General features: G+C 35.0%; 1 protein-coding gene across 3 annotated transcripts in view; it reads right to left on the reverse strand.

Moving 5' to 3' along the window:
- The window catches only part of LOC131046588 (large ribosomal subunit protein eL20z), a 78,682-nt gene that overhangs the window by 43,011 nt on the left and 14,886 nt on the right, over positions 1-20,785 (reverse strand). For 2 of the 3 annotated variants that reach the window (XM_057980355.2, XM_057980353.2), the window contains exon 2: positions 9,251-9,319. In XM_057980355.2, the coding sequence (XP_057836338.1) occupies positions 9,251-9,260 (10 nt within the window). In that variant the 5' untranslated portion in view covers positions 9,261-9,319. Of the gene's footprint in view, positions 1-9,250; positions 9,320-17,461; positions 17,615-20,785 lie in introns of all 3 variants that reach the window. The other variant, XM_059210964.1, reaches the window with a different exon arrangement.

A 20,785-nucleotide genomic window follows, 5' to 3' on the forward strand; every position in this document is an offset into this window, starting at 1 on the left:
AACACAAAAGCAATGACAAAGAAACCTTCACTTGGAGCAGGTTCGTTAAAAGCCAGACACAAGCCAAACAGATCGTGAGCAAAAACCCTTACCCGTGAAAACTCCTAAAAAACTCCATCGTGCGTGGAAATAAAAGGCAAAAGACACACGAGAGAACAACAGATTGACAGTGAATGAAAACACACGTGAGCTGATAGAAATGTCTAAAAAAATGTCACTCACCAAAGATAAGTCCAAATCATGTGGAAAACTATGCCCACTATCTGCCCTCGACAAAAGAAGATCTCGATGCGCAAAAAAAACACAGAGCCGACATGAAAAAAGAAACCCTCAATCTTGAGACTCATCACAAAAGAAAAAAAGATCACGTCCCGAGTAAAAATTCGAAGGATCCCGCACGGATGCAGAAGCCCTTGAAACGCAACGACAGAGAAGAAAAGCGTCACAAATAGAGACCAAACACAAAAAAAACGTCACGCGTAGCAAACAGGAAAACACACAACTTCAAACGAGCCCGTGATTTCAAAAATCACACGATACAAAAACCCTCGCGATTTGGATTACACCAAAAAACATGATTTTCAATAAGAAAAAAACCTTCACGAATTTTAGAACGGAAACCCTCTGAAAAATACACATAAAAATTTTTTCATAACAAAAATTGGAAAACTTCCATGTAGGATTCTACAAAAAAAAAAATTAACTTTTTCCAAACAATCCTAACCCGCTCTGATACCATGCTGATATAAATCAATATATCCAATAGAGTCGAAAAGCTCTATTTATAAGAGATTACAAGAGGATGTTTCTAAACAAAACATTCGTTAACTAGAAAAGGAAACTTCCTAAACCAACTAAGATGACCATTATAAAAACATTACAATATTTTAATACTGTACACCCTCAAATGGAACCATACATTTTCCTCCTCATCTTAAACTTGGAGTACAGTTTTATAAGGTAAGAGTGTGACTGCGAAAATCTACCCTTCCTAATAAAAGGAATCATGTAAAGGTAAATCGGTTGAAACTTTTCTAAATGGAAAAGTTCTGGTGGTATATGATGATCAGTTGTAATGGAGAATGGTTTGTGGGTTGTTTCAATACTAAGGGTTTTTGAATGTTGAAATAGTTTAAGAAGAAAAAAATGTTAGGGATATCTAAGAAAACCTAGATTTATGTAAGGGACTCTAATGCTTATGGGTTACTTGTAGTAATTATTCGTTTTAATCATAGGAATGGGAATTTTGATGATTCAGTGGCTGCTACAGTGCATACACATATAATGCTTCTGTGTTACCTTGACTTTGCTGCTATTTGTAGATAAGACTTAGGAAGTCTAATTCTTGATCTCAATCAATGCTATCCTTGTGTTAGGGAATTGCAATTATGGACTGTGAATTCATTTAGATGTTCATGATTGCTGCATTATAATGAAATGGGTTAAGATGACAATGAATGTTGTCAATATAATGTGAAACGTGTCCCTAGGCCATTCATTCTGTGATTGAATGAGATGAGACATGTTGGACATGTTGGACACCACTGCCGTTACGCCAAAAGCTCGAGTTATTAACGAACGCCACAGCAGACAGAGACAAGGATCCATGGAAGGCGGTTAAGCACATGTCTCAAATCCCGAGGACAGCACTGAACGTCTATTACAGACTAGAGGGTAACAACCCCCCCCCTCAGAGTGACCTGTGGGATTCGAACCCATAACCCAGCACTCTTATACCACTTTTTGGACACCGCTGCTGTTACGCCAAAAGCTCGAGCTATTAATGAGCGCCACAGTGGCCAGAGACAAGGATCCACGGAAGGCGGTTAAGCACATGTCTCGAATCCTGAAATCAGCGCTGAACGTCTATTACAGACTAGAGGGTAATAGGACAATTGTTAGTTGGTAATGTGCCGGTTGACTACGTTAGAAATGTTAACAGAACTAGGGAAAATATCTTGTGCAGTTTGTTAGAGTTGGTGCATTCTTGTGTTGGGATCAATGAGATGCTTCCATGAGCTGAGCAAGTAAATTGCCGGTATCATTGTATGTTGCAACTGTCAATAATGTTGTTCATTGATATAAACTTGTGAGTTATCTCACTATCTGAATGGCAGTATCTTTGATATTCAGCTTATTGCAGAGTAGATATAAGAGTAAGCATAGCTATCTCTATTGACAACAAGTTAACTGAAGTCAAATAACTTCCTATCTACTCTAAGTGGTTGGTTGAACTTAAGGTTCTGTTATATTAAAAAGGTTTGATATGACAGCTTACTGTTATAAAACTTGAGGTGCTTGGTTCTAATAGGATAACACTGCTAACTTGATAAATGCTTATACTACTTTCCTTGGTACAATGGAATAGACTACGATGCTTTAGCATGATGAATTTTTAGGTAAAATGCAATCAATTAATTACATCATCAGAAAATTGTCGTAGGGTTGGATTTCTTATAACTGGTAAAACCAAAACCTTGTGCAGTGACATCCTAAAGTAGTTAAGATTGGATGTATGAAAAAAAATTGATGGGCCAGCAGTGTTCTTTATACAGGGTATTGGAAGTATCCCTGTATATTGGGGACCATGATACTTATTATCAGAAATACTGAAGGAAGGAATCCATATGTTGTCAAGATTTTCTTTAGCATATGACTGTCACTGCAAGTTGAGTTGGCAGCTTCTTGTAAGGGCCTATGGTAAAGGTTGCTACCCTTGTTTATTAAGCAGTGTCCCATCTGTAGTCAACATGCGTAAGTGTCATACAAATGGTAATTTGGAAGGATGGTACTCTAAATATTATCATACTTGACATACTATAGCTCAAGATAGATATTTGTGGAGACAATTTTTATTGATAAATATATCACTGCAAAACTGGGCCTTCTTGTGTGTGATATATTTTTAATTTGAGGCTCATTAATCAATGTGAATGTAGGGTTTATGCAATGAGATTGTTTCCTTTATTGCTAAAGTATTATTGTCAAATATCAGGGTGATGTTGATTGTTGATGCTGTGGACCCTGTTCAGCTGGCTAATCATCTGGTCAGGGTAATATGTCTAATTTTAGAGAAAATAGTACAAGTAGAGAAGTAAAGAACCCTTTTCATTGTATATTGGCTGAGTTAATGGAGTCATATGATTATGATACGTAGTATCATTTAATCATATTACAGTATGGTGGCATTTTAACCCTTTTATATTAGGGCTATACGATAGCCGCAATGTATACGAAATCTCTGTGGTTGGAAAAAGTTGTTATGAAGCCTTTACAGAAGGTCCAAGTTATGCATGTTAGATAAATTGTATTACTATATAGTATATACTGTATAAGAATTGTTATCTTATAAATGTTGGGCCACCAAAGTTGAATTGGATAAAAGAAGTCATATTGTAAATATCCACAGGACAATATCTTATCAGTAGCAAGGATAATTGTGATCGTTGTGGTAAATAACATTGGGACTCAACGAGACTGGTTGGAATGTGGTCTTTATACCATCAAAGCATGGTACGAATTGTACATTTGTTGTGATTTATGGATAGTTCTATATTCAGATTTGTACATTGGGACACAATGAGACTGGTTGGAATGTGGTCTTTATACCATCAAAGCATGGTATGAATTGTACATTCGTTGTGATTTATGGATAGTTCTATATTCAGATTTATCATTTTTAACATCACAGCAAAGTTTAAGATGATATTGACCTGAATATAATGCTATCATTGCACTTGGAGTGTTTCATGTGTGTGAAAGTCAGAACCAAATAATATTTTGATCTTGTTTGAAATGGATATGTAGGCAGTTCTGTCGCAGAGGAAGTCATAGGAAACCAAGTTAGCAGTGTAGTGTAAATGGAAAAGTTCTAGGCTTTGATTCCTTGGGATCTTTCTTGTACTCATTATTGAATGTAGGGGACCTCAGTTATTATTGTTATTTATTAAGCTTTTCAAACATCTGCCACTGGTATAGATGGAAGGTTGTATTTTTGTGGTCATCTTTCTTTCTGAAACCCTGTATTCCTAAGGGTTAAATATAATCTTCTATCTTGAAAAGAACTGTTTTATTGCACATGGCTTGTGAGATTGTGGCAATATTAATGAGTTGCATGGTACTAGACTCACTGGTACTTACTCTTCCTTCATAGTTTTGGTGAGCTAACCATGATGGACTCTTCCTTCATAGTTTTGGTGAGCTAACCATGATGGTGGGAATTCTTTAGACAATATGGAAGTCCGGTAAGTTCTCATTCTGAAAAGGATAATGGTATGATGATCCAGATCTTTTAACCTTGATATGGTTATATATAACTTGATATCACAAACTAATAATAATCTACTGTTGTGATAGGAGTGGAAGGTTCTTGGAATTATGAACCATGGAAGGACCATTGATTCTCATGGAGAGTAAAGTACTACTAAACATGTTTTGGTGGCGGGAACTAAATACATTTTCTGCCAAGAAATGTAAAGGAATATTAAATCCTTACTTTCTCTTGCTGAATTCTTATGGGTAAGGTGTAAACTGTTACAAGATAAAGCACTGTTGAAAAAGTTTCCGATGAGTCTTTATAACATGCTTAGCCAAACATTGATGCTGCATAAAGGGATTCTCTGTAAACCTTTTGGTTGAAGTGGTATTACTGCACTGGAAAGTTATCAGTGAAGAATAAAGTGATTTATGAGTTAAACATTTAACTTAAAAAAGGAATCTATAATGAATGTTGATTATCTTTAAGGGGAACTAAATGTTCAAGTTTTTGTTGTCTACCACTGATAGACCTTACTATAATGATATGAAAGGATTTAAAATAGAATTCATTGTGTACTTTCATGTAAAAACAAACAAGCCTTTTTGTTAGAATCAAAAGCATGTGTGAGGGATAATGAGTGAGAAGAACGTAAGGTGAACAAAGCTTAACTTAGAGTTCAGGGACCTCATACTCCCTCCTACGTGAACCTGGTAAAAGAGAGCTAGTCAGTTTGAAGGTAAATTATGTTTTAAAATGGAAATCCATAAGGAAATGAACAATTAAAAATTAAGGGTGAGTAAATCAATGTCATCTAAAGTTAAACTACTCTAATGGATTACTTGTGTTCCTTCTCATATTGATTATAAGTGTGATTAAACATCACAATTCAAGTTGGGATTAACTATCACCACTAATCGTGTATAAATTCAACACACTCCAAGCAGAACAATAAACTGTCCATCACATGCACTTTTCACATTTGTATAAAAGCATAATGAAATACTTAAACCCACATAAGACAATTCATGTTCTCATACAAATTGAGAAAGAGTATCAGCTGAACCATTAGAGTATAGTGTAGTATGCCAAATATACACACCATTAGGTGTGAACCTTTGTCTTAAATTGGAGCACAATAGTTTTTATGAGTCATTAGTTAGGTTTGAATATGAATACTAAAATAAATAAATAAACTAGTCCCACTTTTTAGGCTCATGAGGCTCCTGTCATCTCTCTGAGCTTTGAAGTAATTCCTCACAAAGTGCCCTACTTTGCATGACCCATCATTCCCTTTAATATTCAACTATTCCTTGATACTAAAATGTACCAATGATAATTCCTACTTTCAGCATTGACACCTTATTCTTCTCATCCTTGCTGCTCTCATAAGTGGCCAATAAAGACTTTGATTTATTTTTCAGAGTGGAATCTATCATAGATGCATCCTTCTTTGTTTCTTATCATTCTTGGTATGGTCAAGTCCTTTCCAGTGCCTAAATATCATCCTCAAGAGGATTTACGATAGATTCACGCATACCAAGTACATCAGTTTTTATCCAATCTTCCAGAGCAACCTGAAGTTATTGGCTTTTGATTGTTTCTTAATTGCACTAGTCTTAAAATAAGTAGAGCCATCATTACCAGAAAAAACATTATGTACTATATCAGAATCATCATGGACATCATTGATGGAAGCATCACCAAGATTAATAGGAGTATCATCATCATGAGAAGCATAATCATCAAAAAAATCTAACAATAATTAACAATAGTTTCTAGAAGCCCATTAGTAAAAATTGATAGATCCTCAACATCGAGTTTATAGAAATAGAAGCATCAACGCCATAAAAATCAGTATTACAAGCATCCACAACAACAAAAGAAGCATCCTTATCATCAAAAACAGTAGAAGTGGAAGCATCTTCATCATTAGAATCAGCAGAAAAAAGATTTGGATTTGCTTTAACAAACTTCGCCAAAAGGAAATCATCGAGTGTCCTCAAATGCTTATACCCCACACTAGACACCCCACCATCATCTCCATTAGACGTTAAAATCTCCCATCTCAAAAAAAAATTCAACTCTCCACATTTTTTTAGGTTTCTTCAAATCAGGAATATGATGAGGATAATGAATGTCAAAATGACCAATTAGAATTGCTGCTAAGCCGTTCTTATAATCAAGAAACTTATTTCTTCTAGTAAGAGTTTCACATGAGCCTTCAACAACCATCCACAAGAATTTTGCCATGAGTCAATCTCCATAGCCCCATTGTCTATAACTTGGTCCCATAAGAATCAGAGGATCAGGGTGTTGCCTTTGGCATACATCTTTAAACATCTCCATGACTCGCACAAGCCCTAACAAGAATGCCAAACAATTATAACCAAAAAAAATCTTAAGCATAAAAATGAGAATTCCAAATTTTCCAGCAAAATCTCCCAAAAAGGCCTGAATTTGTGTTATACAGGACCTCTCAACACATTCCAAAACAATCATTTATTAATAGATGCATTTTAATCTTGAAATGATCTTAAGTTATTTCTAAAACCCTCCCTGAAAAATATAGAGAAATGATGGAAATAACTGATTTTGGCAGTTGCCTTAGGTGAGAGAAACCCTAAAATGCATCCAATTTTCCAGATTGGGAAAATTGATGCTTTTTGGAGGCCTTAAGACAAACCCTAACCAGATCAGTGGGGAAAAAAATACAGGACAGGTTTTCCACGATTTGCAGTTGAAAAGGCCCCATAAGTTTGACCAAATATTTCAACCTTGTCAAACCCCAAATTTGGAAAAAATACATGATGGAAACTAACCCTCAAATTTCATAATATTTTATTAAAAAAAATAAAACAAGAGCAAAACAAATAATTACCAGTACTGCTTTGCATCATTGATGTGTGATCATGATGATGTCTAAAATCTCACCAAACAGGTTTCCCTGCCTACATATCTGCAGATTCAAAATGTCATTCAAAATCTCGCCATAAACCCTGGATTTGGATATTCAATTCAAGGGAAAAACAATTGGCTTGTCTTCCTTGGTTTCTTGCTCCCCCAATCCTGCCCAGAAATTTTATTTTCACTACTTGTTGGAAACGTCTCGAAGCATACTTTCCAATGAAATCAGAATCACTTCTGTTTTTCAAAGTTGCTCTGATTTTTCTAAAATATTGTAAGAAATTAGCCCATGTTCCAAACTGCAAAGTTCACTGGTCACATCTCCTTTAGTACTTCTTAAAATCTGTATAGTGACCACTCGTCAAAAGCTATTTAAGTCTACTTTTCAATACTATAAGCATAGTATAAAAGTTTGCTGAGCACTTGCAAGTTGAACCTTAGAGCACATTACGGATTGCATAATCAAATTTAGAGCACATTTCAGCTTAGAAGCCATGTCAAAGGGGTTGATGTTCCACCAAAATTTGTATCGGGCTTGTACCCAAGCCACCTTTCAGCTTAGAGGCCATGTCAGAGGGATTTCTGTTCTGCCAAAATTCATCTTGGGCTTGCACCTAACCTCATCTAAGTGTGGCCCACTTTAATGCAATGACAATACCCAGCTGAACTTGAACATAGGTTACACCATGGCAATTGTTTTGGCTTGCCACTGGACCATGGACTAGAATAAAACAAATAACTAATAATTATGCTTAACCTTATCTTGATATTTTAATGATTGCTTGTCTTTCCAATTCATTTTCCAGATATAAGAAGCACCATTCCATGGATGCAAGTTTTGATACTCCTCTAGCAGGAGGCGGCTTGTATTACAGATGTTAAAACCAAAAAAGGGTATAAATTTTTATATTGGTGAAAGCAATGATCATTGGAAACATTTATGTTGGAACATTTGAAAGCTTAGACATATCTCACAAGATTAAGTTCCAGTAGATGAAGAAACTAAAACATATTTTTACTATACCAAATTAACAGTCCAAAAGGCACTGATGGGTGAAAACATTGTTATTTGCTATTTGTTAACTGAACTAGTCAGTTCTTGTACTAGGAAAAAATTATTAGTCTATAAGTCCTCACAAGTTTGTTATTATTCAAGAGTCAACCTACCAATGATATGGTCTTTGTATTATTTTGTGTTCACTGAGACGGGGTGACACAATGAAGATGTCTCCAAAGGCTACATTGGAAAGGATCTTCCGTCATTTCACCCCTTCTTTCTTGTATCTCCTGTGATGACCAATTATTTCAGTTTGAAACATTCTATATTAAGATGGAGAGACATTCCTAGGTCCAGTGCTCCTCTAGATTTTCCTTCCATGGTGGACAGAGTCTCTCTATGGAAAACAACTCCATTTGTAGTTCAACTCCAGATTTCAACTTCTTGAGGGATCAATCTAGTGATGTTCTTGTATGGACCATTTTCCTAAACACCGCCATATCATTGTCTGCAATATTCCCACTTCTAAAAAAATTACAATATTCCCACTTTTAAGAAAAGGGTCTATATTTAGATTTTTCATTGTTACTCAAGCTTTCCAATGACAATTTTTGTTTTTTCTTTCCTTTGGGGTTCAATACAGTATAGGCAACCAATTTTCCTTCTCTATAATGTATTCTTTAACAAACAGCATTGTGCATTAAAAACAATAGAAATGGTAATACATCAGACAAACATAGTAAAAGCAATCAAAATCTATAAACAAATACAACACATATGCACCTGAGAAGATCAAAACATTACAGCATTGGGATTTTTTTCTTAACAAGTGACAAGTATTTCAAAAATTACCACAATGTATAAAAGGAGAACCAACAATTTGTTTGTTTTTACATAAAAGGAGAACCAAAAATTTGTTTGTTTTTATCTCTTCCTCTAATTTAATATTTCTAGGCTGCTATTGAAATCCAAAAACAATATATATAAATTTATCATCAGCGATATCCTTGTCCATCAACGTACAGAACTGACTAAAGGAAACATAAGGATAATACATATTTGAAAATTTCCAGTAATTTCAACAAGATTACCTTGCTTCATCTTTTGCCCTTTGGAATCCCTTTTATACTAGATTAATTTTGATGAATTCAGATAGTCTCCTGTGGCAGTTAAAAGTAAAATTAGAATAGGTTCAACAATGAATATTTCAGCTATAACTCAAATAAAATTACAACTTCTTATGCCCCATTATAATCCACAAACAAGAACATTTCAGCATGCAAATATATTGAACATGTAAAAGCAGCTAATTGTAAAGCCATTTCCTATAAAGCATCACAAAGTTTTCTTCAATTTAAAGATGACACAAGATTGCATGACTTTCTAGTTTATATTTGCTTTAAAGACACATTTGAGAAAGATTTATGATAACTTGAGTTCAATATTCCTTTATATTTAACAATAAACCATCATTGAAGAAGCATCTATAGATGGAGTGAGTTTTTAATAAACAACCAATTTTAAATGCTGCATTCAAAACCCATGATAATAATTTAAATAAACGCTATGAGCAATGTCATCATTTGTAAAATAAAGAAGGGTGTATCATGCAACAAAATATTAGAGAGTGCCAAAAACTTAAGTAGAAGAATGGTCATCCACTATGTGTAGTGCCCCTCCATGATTCATACTCTATGATGGTTATGATAAATACTGGTGGACTCTTTTCATGTCTTGATACTTCTTGTTTTCATGCTTTGCTCTTTCATATTTTGAGATACTTCTTCATATTAGTGGATACATTAGGATATTTATGACGATGATTCTATATTTAGGGCTACTTGATATTGTTAGGGTTTACTATTTTCTGGACTGTGCGATTATACATTTCCTAGGTGATATGGTTTACGTTTATTACTTATGGTGTTATATCTAGTGCTAACCCTAATTCTAATAATCCCATTGGATACGGATGACGGTTGTGTCATTTGGTTATGTTATATCTATGATAATGATGTTTTACTGTCTGCAAGTGTGTAAGGGATGATATCACATCACTCATCATGAAGGATGTGATGTTATAATTTATCTTCCCCTGACTATGATGATTTGATGTATATATATATATATATATATATATATGCACATGTTTTGTCCAATGTTGATGTTGTGTAGGATTGCAGGTACTAGGCACCGGCTCCACCTGATTCCATAGGTTTGAGCATGCCTCCTTTCCCAATGGTAGTTGATCGGAGGTGACACTAAGGCCCTACCACATCTAACCCTAGTCTGTGCCTTTGGTTTTGTTCTTTGGTCTTGATTGCATTATCTCTGAGCTAATCCTTGCTCAAAATGTGAGGTCTTGTGGATGGTTATGTGAGTAGTTGTGCTTTATCATTTTTATTCTATTTTTTTATTTTATTTTATTTATTTATGATTTATTATGGGTTAAGGTTAAGTATTATTAATATTAATTTATTATATAATATTATATAAGATAAGGTGTAATTATAATAATAATATCCTTTGTATTAATTGTGTATTTTGGTTAAGTGGTATATATATATATATATATATATATATTTGTGTTTCCTATTTTCCATCCTATTTACTAGGATAGAAATTTATGGTGAATTATTATGTTTCTTGGTGGCATTAAATATTTATAAGCATAAATTAAACCTGAGTGGGATATTATGATATATGTTTACTGTAATGTAAAGTTTAGATTATATTTAAATTTTGGTTTTGATTGGTTGAGGGGAATTGGTTGTTTCCCGTACAAACACCAACTCCCATTTTGGGAATGGTATTTGTCCAGGAAATGGGATAGTTTTGGGGGATTGATGGTTGCTGGAAAAATTCTTTGATTTTTGGGGGGGTAAGATTGTGAGATGCATTGGCAGTTCTTTTGTGTTGAATTTGAAGGAAAATAGGAGAGGGTTTTTGTGAAGATTGTGAAGGGTTTTTGAGTGGCTTTTGCAAGAGATTGGTTGTTGTTGATTATATGTTGGAAAGCTTGCTTGATTGGCTGGAGTTGTTGTTTGTGTGGAGTTTGTATGTGCAGGAGTTGTTCTTCCTTCTTTCTTTGTCTGTTTGCTTCAATTTCCAAGTTGGATTTGTATGCCCATTTGATTTTATAAACTGAAATGAGTATTGGATTTGGAAAAATTGTATTCTTTGTGTCTTCAATGTCATGGTTTCATTCTGGAAAGATATTGCATTCGTTGTTATTTGTTTGATTGGCTATCAAAGTAGGTGTTCTCTATACTACATTTTTCTGGACTGTTTTTAGAGTTTTGCTTCTTGGAGTTTTGTTTTTCATCTTGGGGTTGATCAGTCAATATTTCTAGGAAGGGGACTCACCCATGTCAAATAGGTCTGAGTCAGATTCTGCATTTTTTATTGTCTAGATGTCGGGATTTGAGCCCAAAGTCAACCCAGGGTGTCTATCCCAGTTTTGTCTCAAAAGTGTTGAAATAGAGTGCAAAAGCACTAAAAGATATTGCAAAAAAATCACTTTAGGTAACAGATACACAGTTTCAAGGTTGGATGCACAAAAACCCCAGTTTGACCCCCGGATCAGTTTTTTGGAGCCCGTACCAATTCAGATCAGTCCAAAAGCTAGTTCTTGGGTCTGTAAACTTCTGTTATGCATTTCCAAAGGTTGTATGATTGTTTTAAGATGGATTCATGTATCTCCTTTTAGTTTCATGTGTTCATTCATTATGGTTCATTGATTTTGCATTCGTGATGATGCCTTGAGAGCATTTGGATAAAGGAATGATATGTTGATCAGAAAGTAAATTATGGTTCAGATTCTGGTAATAGAACCAATGTGATGTCAGTTATATGGTGCTTCATGAAATCTTGTTGGTAAGGTTTGATTTATGTATGGATATTTGGATTTGGATTGGTGATCATAGGCCCAATCCCATGCTTTGATGATTATGAATTAGTGGATTCCGAACTTAACCTTTTTGCTAGTCGGGGTCTTATGGAAGTTATATTTAAATTTATGAGATCTTTACTTATGAGATGAGGTTGTGATGAATCATTATGTGTACCATGGATGTTATAAGGTTGTTATGATCCTCTTTGTTGTACCCATAGGTTAGTGGTGTCTAGGTGCAAGTTAGGGGGAGTGGCTCTCAAGTGGATGTCGAGGCCCTAAAGTGGCTACCAAGAGATCTCATTGAGAGTTGGATTAATCAAGTGATAACATTAAATTAAATGAATTAAGGGGGTGGGTGGAACAAGCATTAATAAGATAATTGGCGGTGCCTCACTCATGGCTTGGAGAGCTTGTTTAGACTCAGGATGAGATTGGGAAGGCTTGTATGGTAGATCGAACTTCCTTGCCTCCATGGAAGGTTTGTTCGGTTCCACATGTGCAATCAAATGGGTGACGAGATCTAGAGTTTGGAGAGGGTTAGACCGCCAAGAAAACTCATGTTGATGCCATGTGATGACACTCTTCCCTAGTTGTAGCTTGGTACCCTATCCTATGTGGAGTGGTGGAAGCCTCTAGAGATCCTATGGCATGCAATGTTTTCAATTCTTATGTATGTGAAATTTTGTATTCCCTTGTATGTGTTAGTGTCAGCCTTAGTGGTATGTTTGGTGTGTGGGGCCTTATGTCATTCTCTAGAGCACAGGGGGTGGACCTTTGTGTTCCACATGGTCAGGTGGTTGATGCTTTCTTCCATTGGGAACATTGATGATGTGTCCGCGAGCTTCATGGATGGACTATGTCTTCTTCGGTTGCAAGTTCCTTGGAATCAGGATGCAAGTTGTATTCTCTTATGTAATGATTCATTCATGTATTTAAAATATGTTTCCATTTATGTTCATTATGTGGTAAGAATACCCTCTTGAGAGGAAGATGTAATGTAAATTTAATGTAATAATGGTTAATCATTTGATTGTTTTATGAGTTTAATTAGTACGGTGTTGGTATCGTCTATCCTTTATGAATGATTAGATTCTTAGTGAGTAAGATGTCAGTTGTAATTGTTTCATAAGCATAGTATCATTATTTAAGTTTAGTTACTATGTTTATATGGTAATGTGGAAATTAATCTTGGGAACATTTGGATTTTGGGATTTAAAGTGAACCTAGTTCCTAGGAGTAATCATGATGCTTAGTTCTTATATATTATCATTTCTATGTTAAGATTCATTTATTTATGTTAAGGCATTATGTTATGTAATGGTTAGATTAGATTTGATTCTTATGCTTTAGTATGTTGTAGCATTGCTTGGTAGTGACGTTAGGGAACCAACAAGAGGACTAGTTAGAAGAAATATTATCTTCTGCATGTGCAAATTTTGTATTTAAATTTTAAACCATGATGAGTTAGTAATGTTATGCAATATGTTAACTGGTTATTTAGCTATTGTCCTCTAGGGTTCCTTAGTAGGGTGTTACACTATGTCTCTAGCAATGTAATGTCCCCTCTTCCCTAGACAATCACTCAAATGTTGAGATTTGTCTATTATCCATCTCCGTAGGCAAATCCAATGGATAGGAGATGTTATTCCTCGCATGGGAAGACTTTACACCAATGTTCCACGGAAACGCGTTTCCCCTCTTCAGGCCCAAGTCCCCCCATCCTCGAAACTTGTCCCCGAAGCCCGTCCCCCCGTCTCCTCGTCCCCAACGGCCATGGAACAATGCTTTACATGCTAGAGATTGGCTTTTGGATGCATATTTAATGAGCAAATAATGTTATTTTATTATAAAGTTACTTTTTCTAAAAAATAGAAAAAATTCATTAAAGTAACTTTATGAAATTAAATTATAAAGTTACTTTATAAAGTCAAATTATAACATCATAAAGTAGCTTTATAATATCAAATTATAAAGTTAAGTGAAAAATTATTTTATAAAGTGAAATTACTTAATTCCACTAACTTGGGCGCACCCCTCACTTGGACGCACTATTGGAAAGAAGGCCAAATAAAATATGATTAAAGGAGGCATTGGAGTCCAAATTGAGGAGGGATTATTAAAAGAGAATTCATTCTCTTATTTGCTCATTATGTACGTGTATTTTGAGAATTCTTTCTCAGAGCAGCTTTGCCGGGTATTTTCCAAAGGACGAAAACCCATGGAGAATCATGAGTTGGACGAAAACCCAGATCACCATTGAGGGAAATCTACACAGGGTTTCCATTTGTGCTTCATTAGAGAAATTTTCAGTCAGATTTTACAGGTTTCTTACAGCAATAAAGCATCAAGGATTTGGTGCATTCAAATCAGTCTAATTCAATAATAATAAATGCTTCCAAGAGGTCGATTTATTCATTGATAAGTGAAATTCTCTGCAAGGGCTTCAATTAAATCTGGTTGCAGCAGTTATTGGTTGATTTGTGAGCAGATTTGGAGGATTAGAAACATCCTCTTGCCAGCCGTACACTTCCCAGGCCAGCCATACATCTCTTGCAGGTCGTACCATTCAAAGAGGGCACTGGGATTTGTGCAGATTTCTTGATCAGTAATAGTCAGCAGAAAATTCGGAATTCATTCAGACATCAGGAGCCTTTTATGGATCAGTTTGTTTTGGCCCCTTGAGAATTTCCAGTTTGATTCAATAAATTCGCCTGCAGGCCAGGCATAGGGCTTAGTAAATTCATTGTTTCTTTCAATATTTGTTTTCAGTAATTAAAGTTGATGCAAATAAAACCAGTGGGCACCACTGTAGCAAGTTGGACGCACTTATACTGTGATCTCCTTGGATTCATCAATAAAACTCCTCATCTGATTGGGCACTGGATTCCGGATATGCTATTCATCATTTATGGTGTCTCAATCTTTTACTGTTGAACATATGTATTGCTGTTCTAAATAAATCAGAACTCAGAATTTTCTATCAGTCCTCTATAAATTTGTATTTTGGTTCAAAAAGCATTGCTATCTTGCATATGTTTCATGGGTGAACTCCAAACTATCAATTGGCATTGAAAACGCAAACCAAACTTTGGCAAATAAACTGTAAACCACTTCAAGAAGCACTTAAACAAATCAGAAAAAATTGGATCAGAATTGGTGGGGATCTTTCAAGCAACACCCATACTAAATGGGAAAAAGTCTTCTAAGCAAACATATTCATCCTATTCAAAAGTCCTTTGCACTTGGGATTCTGTTACTTAAGAATTTTACAATTTGCAACAACCATAGACATTAAGAAAAAAAATACAGGAGTTAAGTATGGCTGTGTCATATTTGCAATAAAGACTATAAGTGTAGCCTTTGAAGCATTAATCTGCAAAAATTCCCGATTTCGCGATTAATCGACAATCAGGAAGGCCGGGGACTTTTTCCCCAAAAAAATCGCAATAAATCAGTCAAGGTTTTTTTTTCCAATTTTCAACGGTTTAGTATGGCTGTGTCATATTTGCAATAAACACTATAGGTGTCACCTTTGAAGCATTAATCTGCAAAAACTCCCAATTAGTTAAAATTAATCGGCAATCGAAGGCCAGCAACTTTTTCCCAAAAAAAATTGCAATAAATCGGTCAACGTTTTTTTCCCGATTTTCAACGGTTTTTGCACGGTTAATCATGAAAAAATCGTGCAATTAATCTTGATAAAAACGTCTTAATGGTTTTCGGACTATTTTACTTGAAAAACACTACTAATCGTCGAGCTAAGACACCGCTGGGAGCAAACCACCGTCAAGCTGCATTTTCTGCACGACTCCTACCATTTCTGCTGCGTGATGATTCTTGTTCTGTGATTGCCCTGCCATTTCTTCCACTTCAATGCGAGCTTGTTTGCAGCAACTTCCATGTGAGCTTGTTTGCAGCTGACTCAAACTTGACAACAATTTCTGGATGTCAAAAGACCACGAACTTTATTTTATGATTTTCTTCTTAGAGTTTTTCATTTATAAAGCTTTACTGTTTTGAATTTTTAATAATATTAAAAAATGTCATTCTATATTATTAAATATCTAACATTTATTTGTTATTTGATTTTTGAAGGGTTTTTTTCATCAATAAAATTTAATGATGTATTTTAAATTTCCAATAATATATGTTTATAACTTTACAAATGTCAAATAGTATTTTATTTTATTTTACAAATGTCAATAATATTGTTTTATTTTATTTTTATAGTTTTTAGTTTTAAATATTAAAAATTAATAAATTAAATTGTCTGTGCTATGGAAATGGCCTTAAATATTTTAAAAAGTAGTTTTTGACATTTTTCTGCATTTTTTTACCTTTTTTTGTAAATCCAATTTTTTCCCAATTTTTTCAAAAAATCTTATACTTTTGTTTTGCCAATTACTTCGCCAAACGATTAATGCTACTATGGATGTAGCTACACAATTCGTCATATTCTTAAGGCTATGTTATAGCATGTTATTTAATCATAAGATTTCATTTGTCAGATTTATCATGTCAAGGTTGTTAGGGAAGCTCAACTTGTATGTTCACCTTCTTCCATGAAAAGTGGCATGTACAACCATCAAAGTGATTTTAATGTCTTTGAAGGTGGTTGACAAGCATCATGAGTCATATACATACTAAGTTAATAGAAATAGATTTACTTCAAAGTTCAACTGATATATAAAGCAGTTTTGAATGCCTGGAAAGCAATTTCAAAACCTTCATATGTCTTTTTCTTAAAGGGACTTTTAAAATAACATCAACTTTCTTATCATGTAACATATCACATGTTTATGACTATAGTCGGCAAGCAGTAAAAATTCCAGCTGTTTATAGGAGACTGCAAAGCACAGAATCAACTTTGCAATAACACTGTACATGTATGTAGAAAGCAATTCAACTTTGCCTTTATAGATCCCGAATTAACATTCTCAAAAATCTAAAGCTGCATTGTAAATTTTGTTTCAAAGATGTCAAACTTGCAAAAAGCATGGTCACCAATGACCCAAGAATTAACATTCTCCAAAACCTGAGCTTCATTGTAAATTTTGTTTCAAAGATGTCAAACTTGCCAAAAAACATGATCACCAACTAAATTCTAAAACTGACAGAATCATCACAATCACCCTTGCCTATGTAAAAGCCAACAGTTATGTAGCAAATGAAAAAACCAAGAAAGCTAAGCATCTTTACATTATTTACTGAAAGTCATTGGTGGTGATAAATATAATTCTTAGCGGATCAACTGTGATTTATTGGAAGCCTTGATTGAAAGCATATATAAATCTTCCTACACAAAATTTGACTTTTAAGTCACGTTGAAAACTCCTAAAGCTGTATTCTCTAGACTGAAGAACATTATTGAATAGGCTTTAAAAGACATATTGATAGATGCCAAAACCTGTATAGCACTTTGTGCCACCCTTCCTACCATGCCATTGCATTTCTCTTCATGTTCTGATTACAGCAATTTTACTTTCCCACAACGCTTGGAGATGTTTTGTGTTCTTTGGTCATCCATAGACATGACTAATTCAAATGTGTGGAGTATGTCCTTAAAAAAACTTATCAAGGATTAGAAGAATTGCACTGGAATAGCAACAACAATCGTGTAGTCTAGTTACAGAAAGTTTTATGAAACTTCAACGGAAAGTTACTAATCCCACAATTTCAAAAAATTATTAAAAGGCTTTCCTATTCTTCAAAAGATCTTGCACTAATTTGTTGCTAACAAAGGAGATCGAACAATTAAAGGTATGTGATTGATTTATTAAACTAAACTAGGTTAGGAAATTATGTGTGTATGTATATGTATTACCAATAATTTAATGTCTTCTGTTATTAGATAAGTTGTATAGTGAAGCTCATATGATTGTAAGCATCATTGAAAATAATTGTAATTGGTTTGGCTCTAACAGAACGGATATACAGAGTAAAACGTTAAAATAAAATGCATATCATATGTAATAAATGTGTGAGTATTCCCTATAGTTAAACAAGGCCCCCTTATGTGCATATTCTTGATTGATATGAATGCAGTGCATGCCTAGAATATTCTCACTCTAGAGAGATTGATATCATATAAAAGTTTCAGGTTCTCTTTTCCTCCAAATGTGATCAGATTCTTGGAAGACAAACAAAAAGTAGACTTTAATAACAATAAAAAAGAAAGCACAATGCATTCAATATGAAATTTATCCTTCTCTCAGTTGTGTCTGAAATCTCTATGTAGACATGAATTAATAAAGATAATTTGAGAACCTTCTTTCTGTAATGTCCCCTTTTTTAGGTGACATGAGATGAGCAAGGGTTGACCTACCATTCGAGTTCCCGTAGGTCAACGACATGGTTAGGGGATTCATTCTGAGGGTCATGGAGCTTTGCAAGGGCTCTGTGAACCGTTTCGGACCTTCGGACGAGGTCTCCTATTTTTTAGGGAGAACTGGCAGTTGACTGAATGACCACCTGGGGGACCAAGGAGTAGAGCAGGATCCTTTTGAGCAGTTACAGGTGTTTGAAGAGAGGTTCCTCCTTTTTAGGGGGATTCCCTACCTTTTAGGAGGTTGTGGTAGTTTCCATATTTGAGGTTCCACGGGACCATACTATGGTTTCAATTTCAGGAAGATTGGGTGTGTTTCCTAGTTTCTAGGAGCATCCCTAGATTTTAAGGATGGGATTGCAAGTTAGCTCAGCTTTTCCGGCATCAGTCACAGATAGGTGACAAAGTTATATTCATGATTGTTTGGATATTTTGGGCTGTTATTGGATATCTGGAGATATTTTAATATATTTAAATATTTCCTAAGTTAGCGATTTAATAAATTAAAATAAGGCTATGTATTTAGTCATTTTGGAGTAAAAAGGGGTTTCTGGATTGATATGCCTATGTGTTATAGCTCGTTGGAAAGGTCTTGAACTTTGCTACATGATTCTCACCTTCCGGAGTCTTTTTGGATGCCTGACGCTATTTATTTGCAATTTAGTGTTATTTTCCTATAGTTGACGCCATAATTAGAAAATAACACTCTTTTCATAATGCACCAACTTTACTCCCTTTTTAGGGTTTGGCTTGGAAAGGAAAGGAGATATAAGGAGATGAAGACCTAATTGTTCATTATCTTTTTACACAATCAAACTTATTTGTGAATTTGCTTTGAGTGAGTGATTCTTCATCTGGGACGCAAACCCCAAGATCTGGACTGGTTGGGATGTAGCCCTCAGCAGTTATTAGCATTGGATTCTTCAGGCAGAGTGCATAGTTGACAGAGATTGAGTACGCCATTCTTCATTGTGGATTCAAGTTGCAGAGTAAGGGTTTCAGCATGGCAAATTGATTCTTCAGCTTGGGCGTGATCCTTGCAGCCTTAGGGCCGCCATTTGCAGCAGGTACATCCCACGTGGAATGTAAGGAATGCATGTATTCCGCCTTAGAGGTATTCTTGATTCATGATATATTATTTTGTGAAGAACTTGGAAGTTGCAGGTCTGCAATTTACAACAGCAAGCAGGTTTGAGACGGAAACCTCAGACTTGGTCTTCAGGAGGACGAAATCCCTTCTACAAGAGGCACGTGGAACACATCAAAAGCTTGTTTCAAGCATATTGAGGGTCATTTCAACAAGCAAACTCAGTAATCATTAGCAGCAAGGTCATTACATCAGATCTGAGCAAGAATACATTCAATTTCAGTGCATTACTTATTTCTTTTGGCAGCTGTATTGTTTCCCAAGGGGACCGTACCATTACAGATGGTTGTGGAGTGATAATAAATAAAATGGAGGGTTTTAACTCCATTTCTTGTTCTTAACTTCATTGTTAGGATCAGCAAGGACTGTGTAGAAGAAATCACAGTCATCATGCTTGAATTGAGATCGGGGTGAGCAAAACAGTGAGGATTTAAGGCTAAAATTGTATAATTTTGCCTGGCAGAATTTGGATTTCCAGCTGGTAATTGGGTTTTTGGCCCAATTTGTTATTGGTAATTCATTTGGAGGTAGTATATGTGTATTGGTACATCTGGACTGCCCTTGTACCTTCAACTCATGCCTATATCCATTTCTGGATAGCAAATCAGCAACAAACCCCAGCACTAGATCCGTGGTATGTTTCTAATTGTTTTGGTGAATGTATCTTCACTCCTAGTTGAATGTAATCTGCTGTCATAAATAAAATCAGAAGCTGATATCTTATTTTGAGTTGAATTCTATGTTATTAATGGTTAATGGTTGCAATCCCCATCACCAAAAAATAAACAACACTTTCTGCATCTTCTGTCTAGTCTCTAAGAACACCAAAAGGCTCTGAAAGATAGTTTATTAATTAAAACTTATCCAGGGCAGCAAAGAATCCATTTAGGGATCTTTCACTTTCCTACAGGCTTGTTTGATTTACAACATTAATAAAGGAATCTTGAGTATAATCTGAAAAAGGCAATTTGGATAAACTTCATGACCACAAAGTGCAATTCAAGAAAACACTTTCAGTGAACAAAGAAGAGGTTTCAGGGCAAAATAGGATACTTGGATGCTAAGAATGTTCAAGATGGTATAGGAAATCTCAAAGTAAGCTTTAAAAGACAAGAAAACAAAGACAAAATACTGTTTCTAGCTTTTGTGGGAAACTACCAATTTGAGACAAGCAGTGGTTTTGTTAGGCACAATTTCACATCAAGATAAGCAGCCGATTTTGTAATCACCTCCTTATGAGAAGTAGTAGTTCCATTACA

The sequence above is a fragment of the Cryptomeria japonica genome, chromosome 9 (genome assembly GCF_030272615.1).
Source record: "Cryptomeria japonica chromosome 9, Sugi_1.0, whole genome shotgun sequence".
In the NCBI taxonomy this organism is placed as follows: Eukaryota; Viridiplantae; Streptophyta; class Pinopsida; order Cupressales; family Cupressaceae; genus Cryptomeria; species Cryptomeria japonica.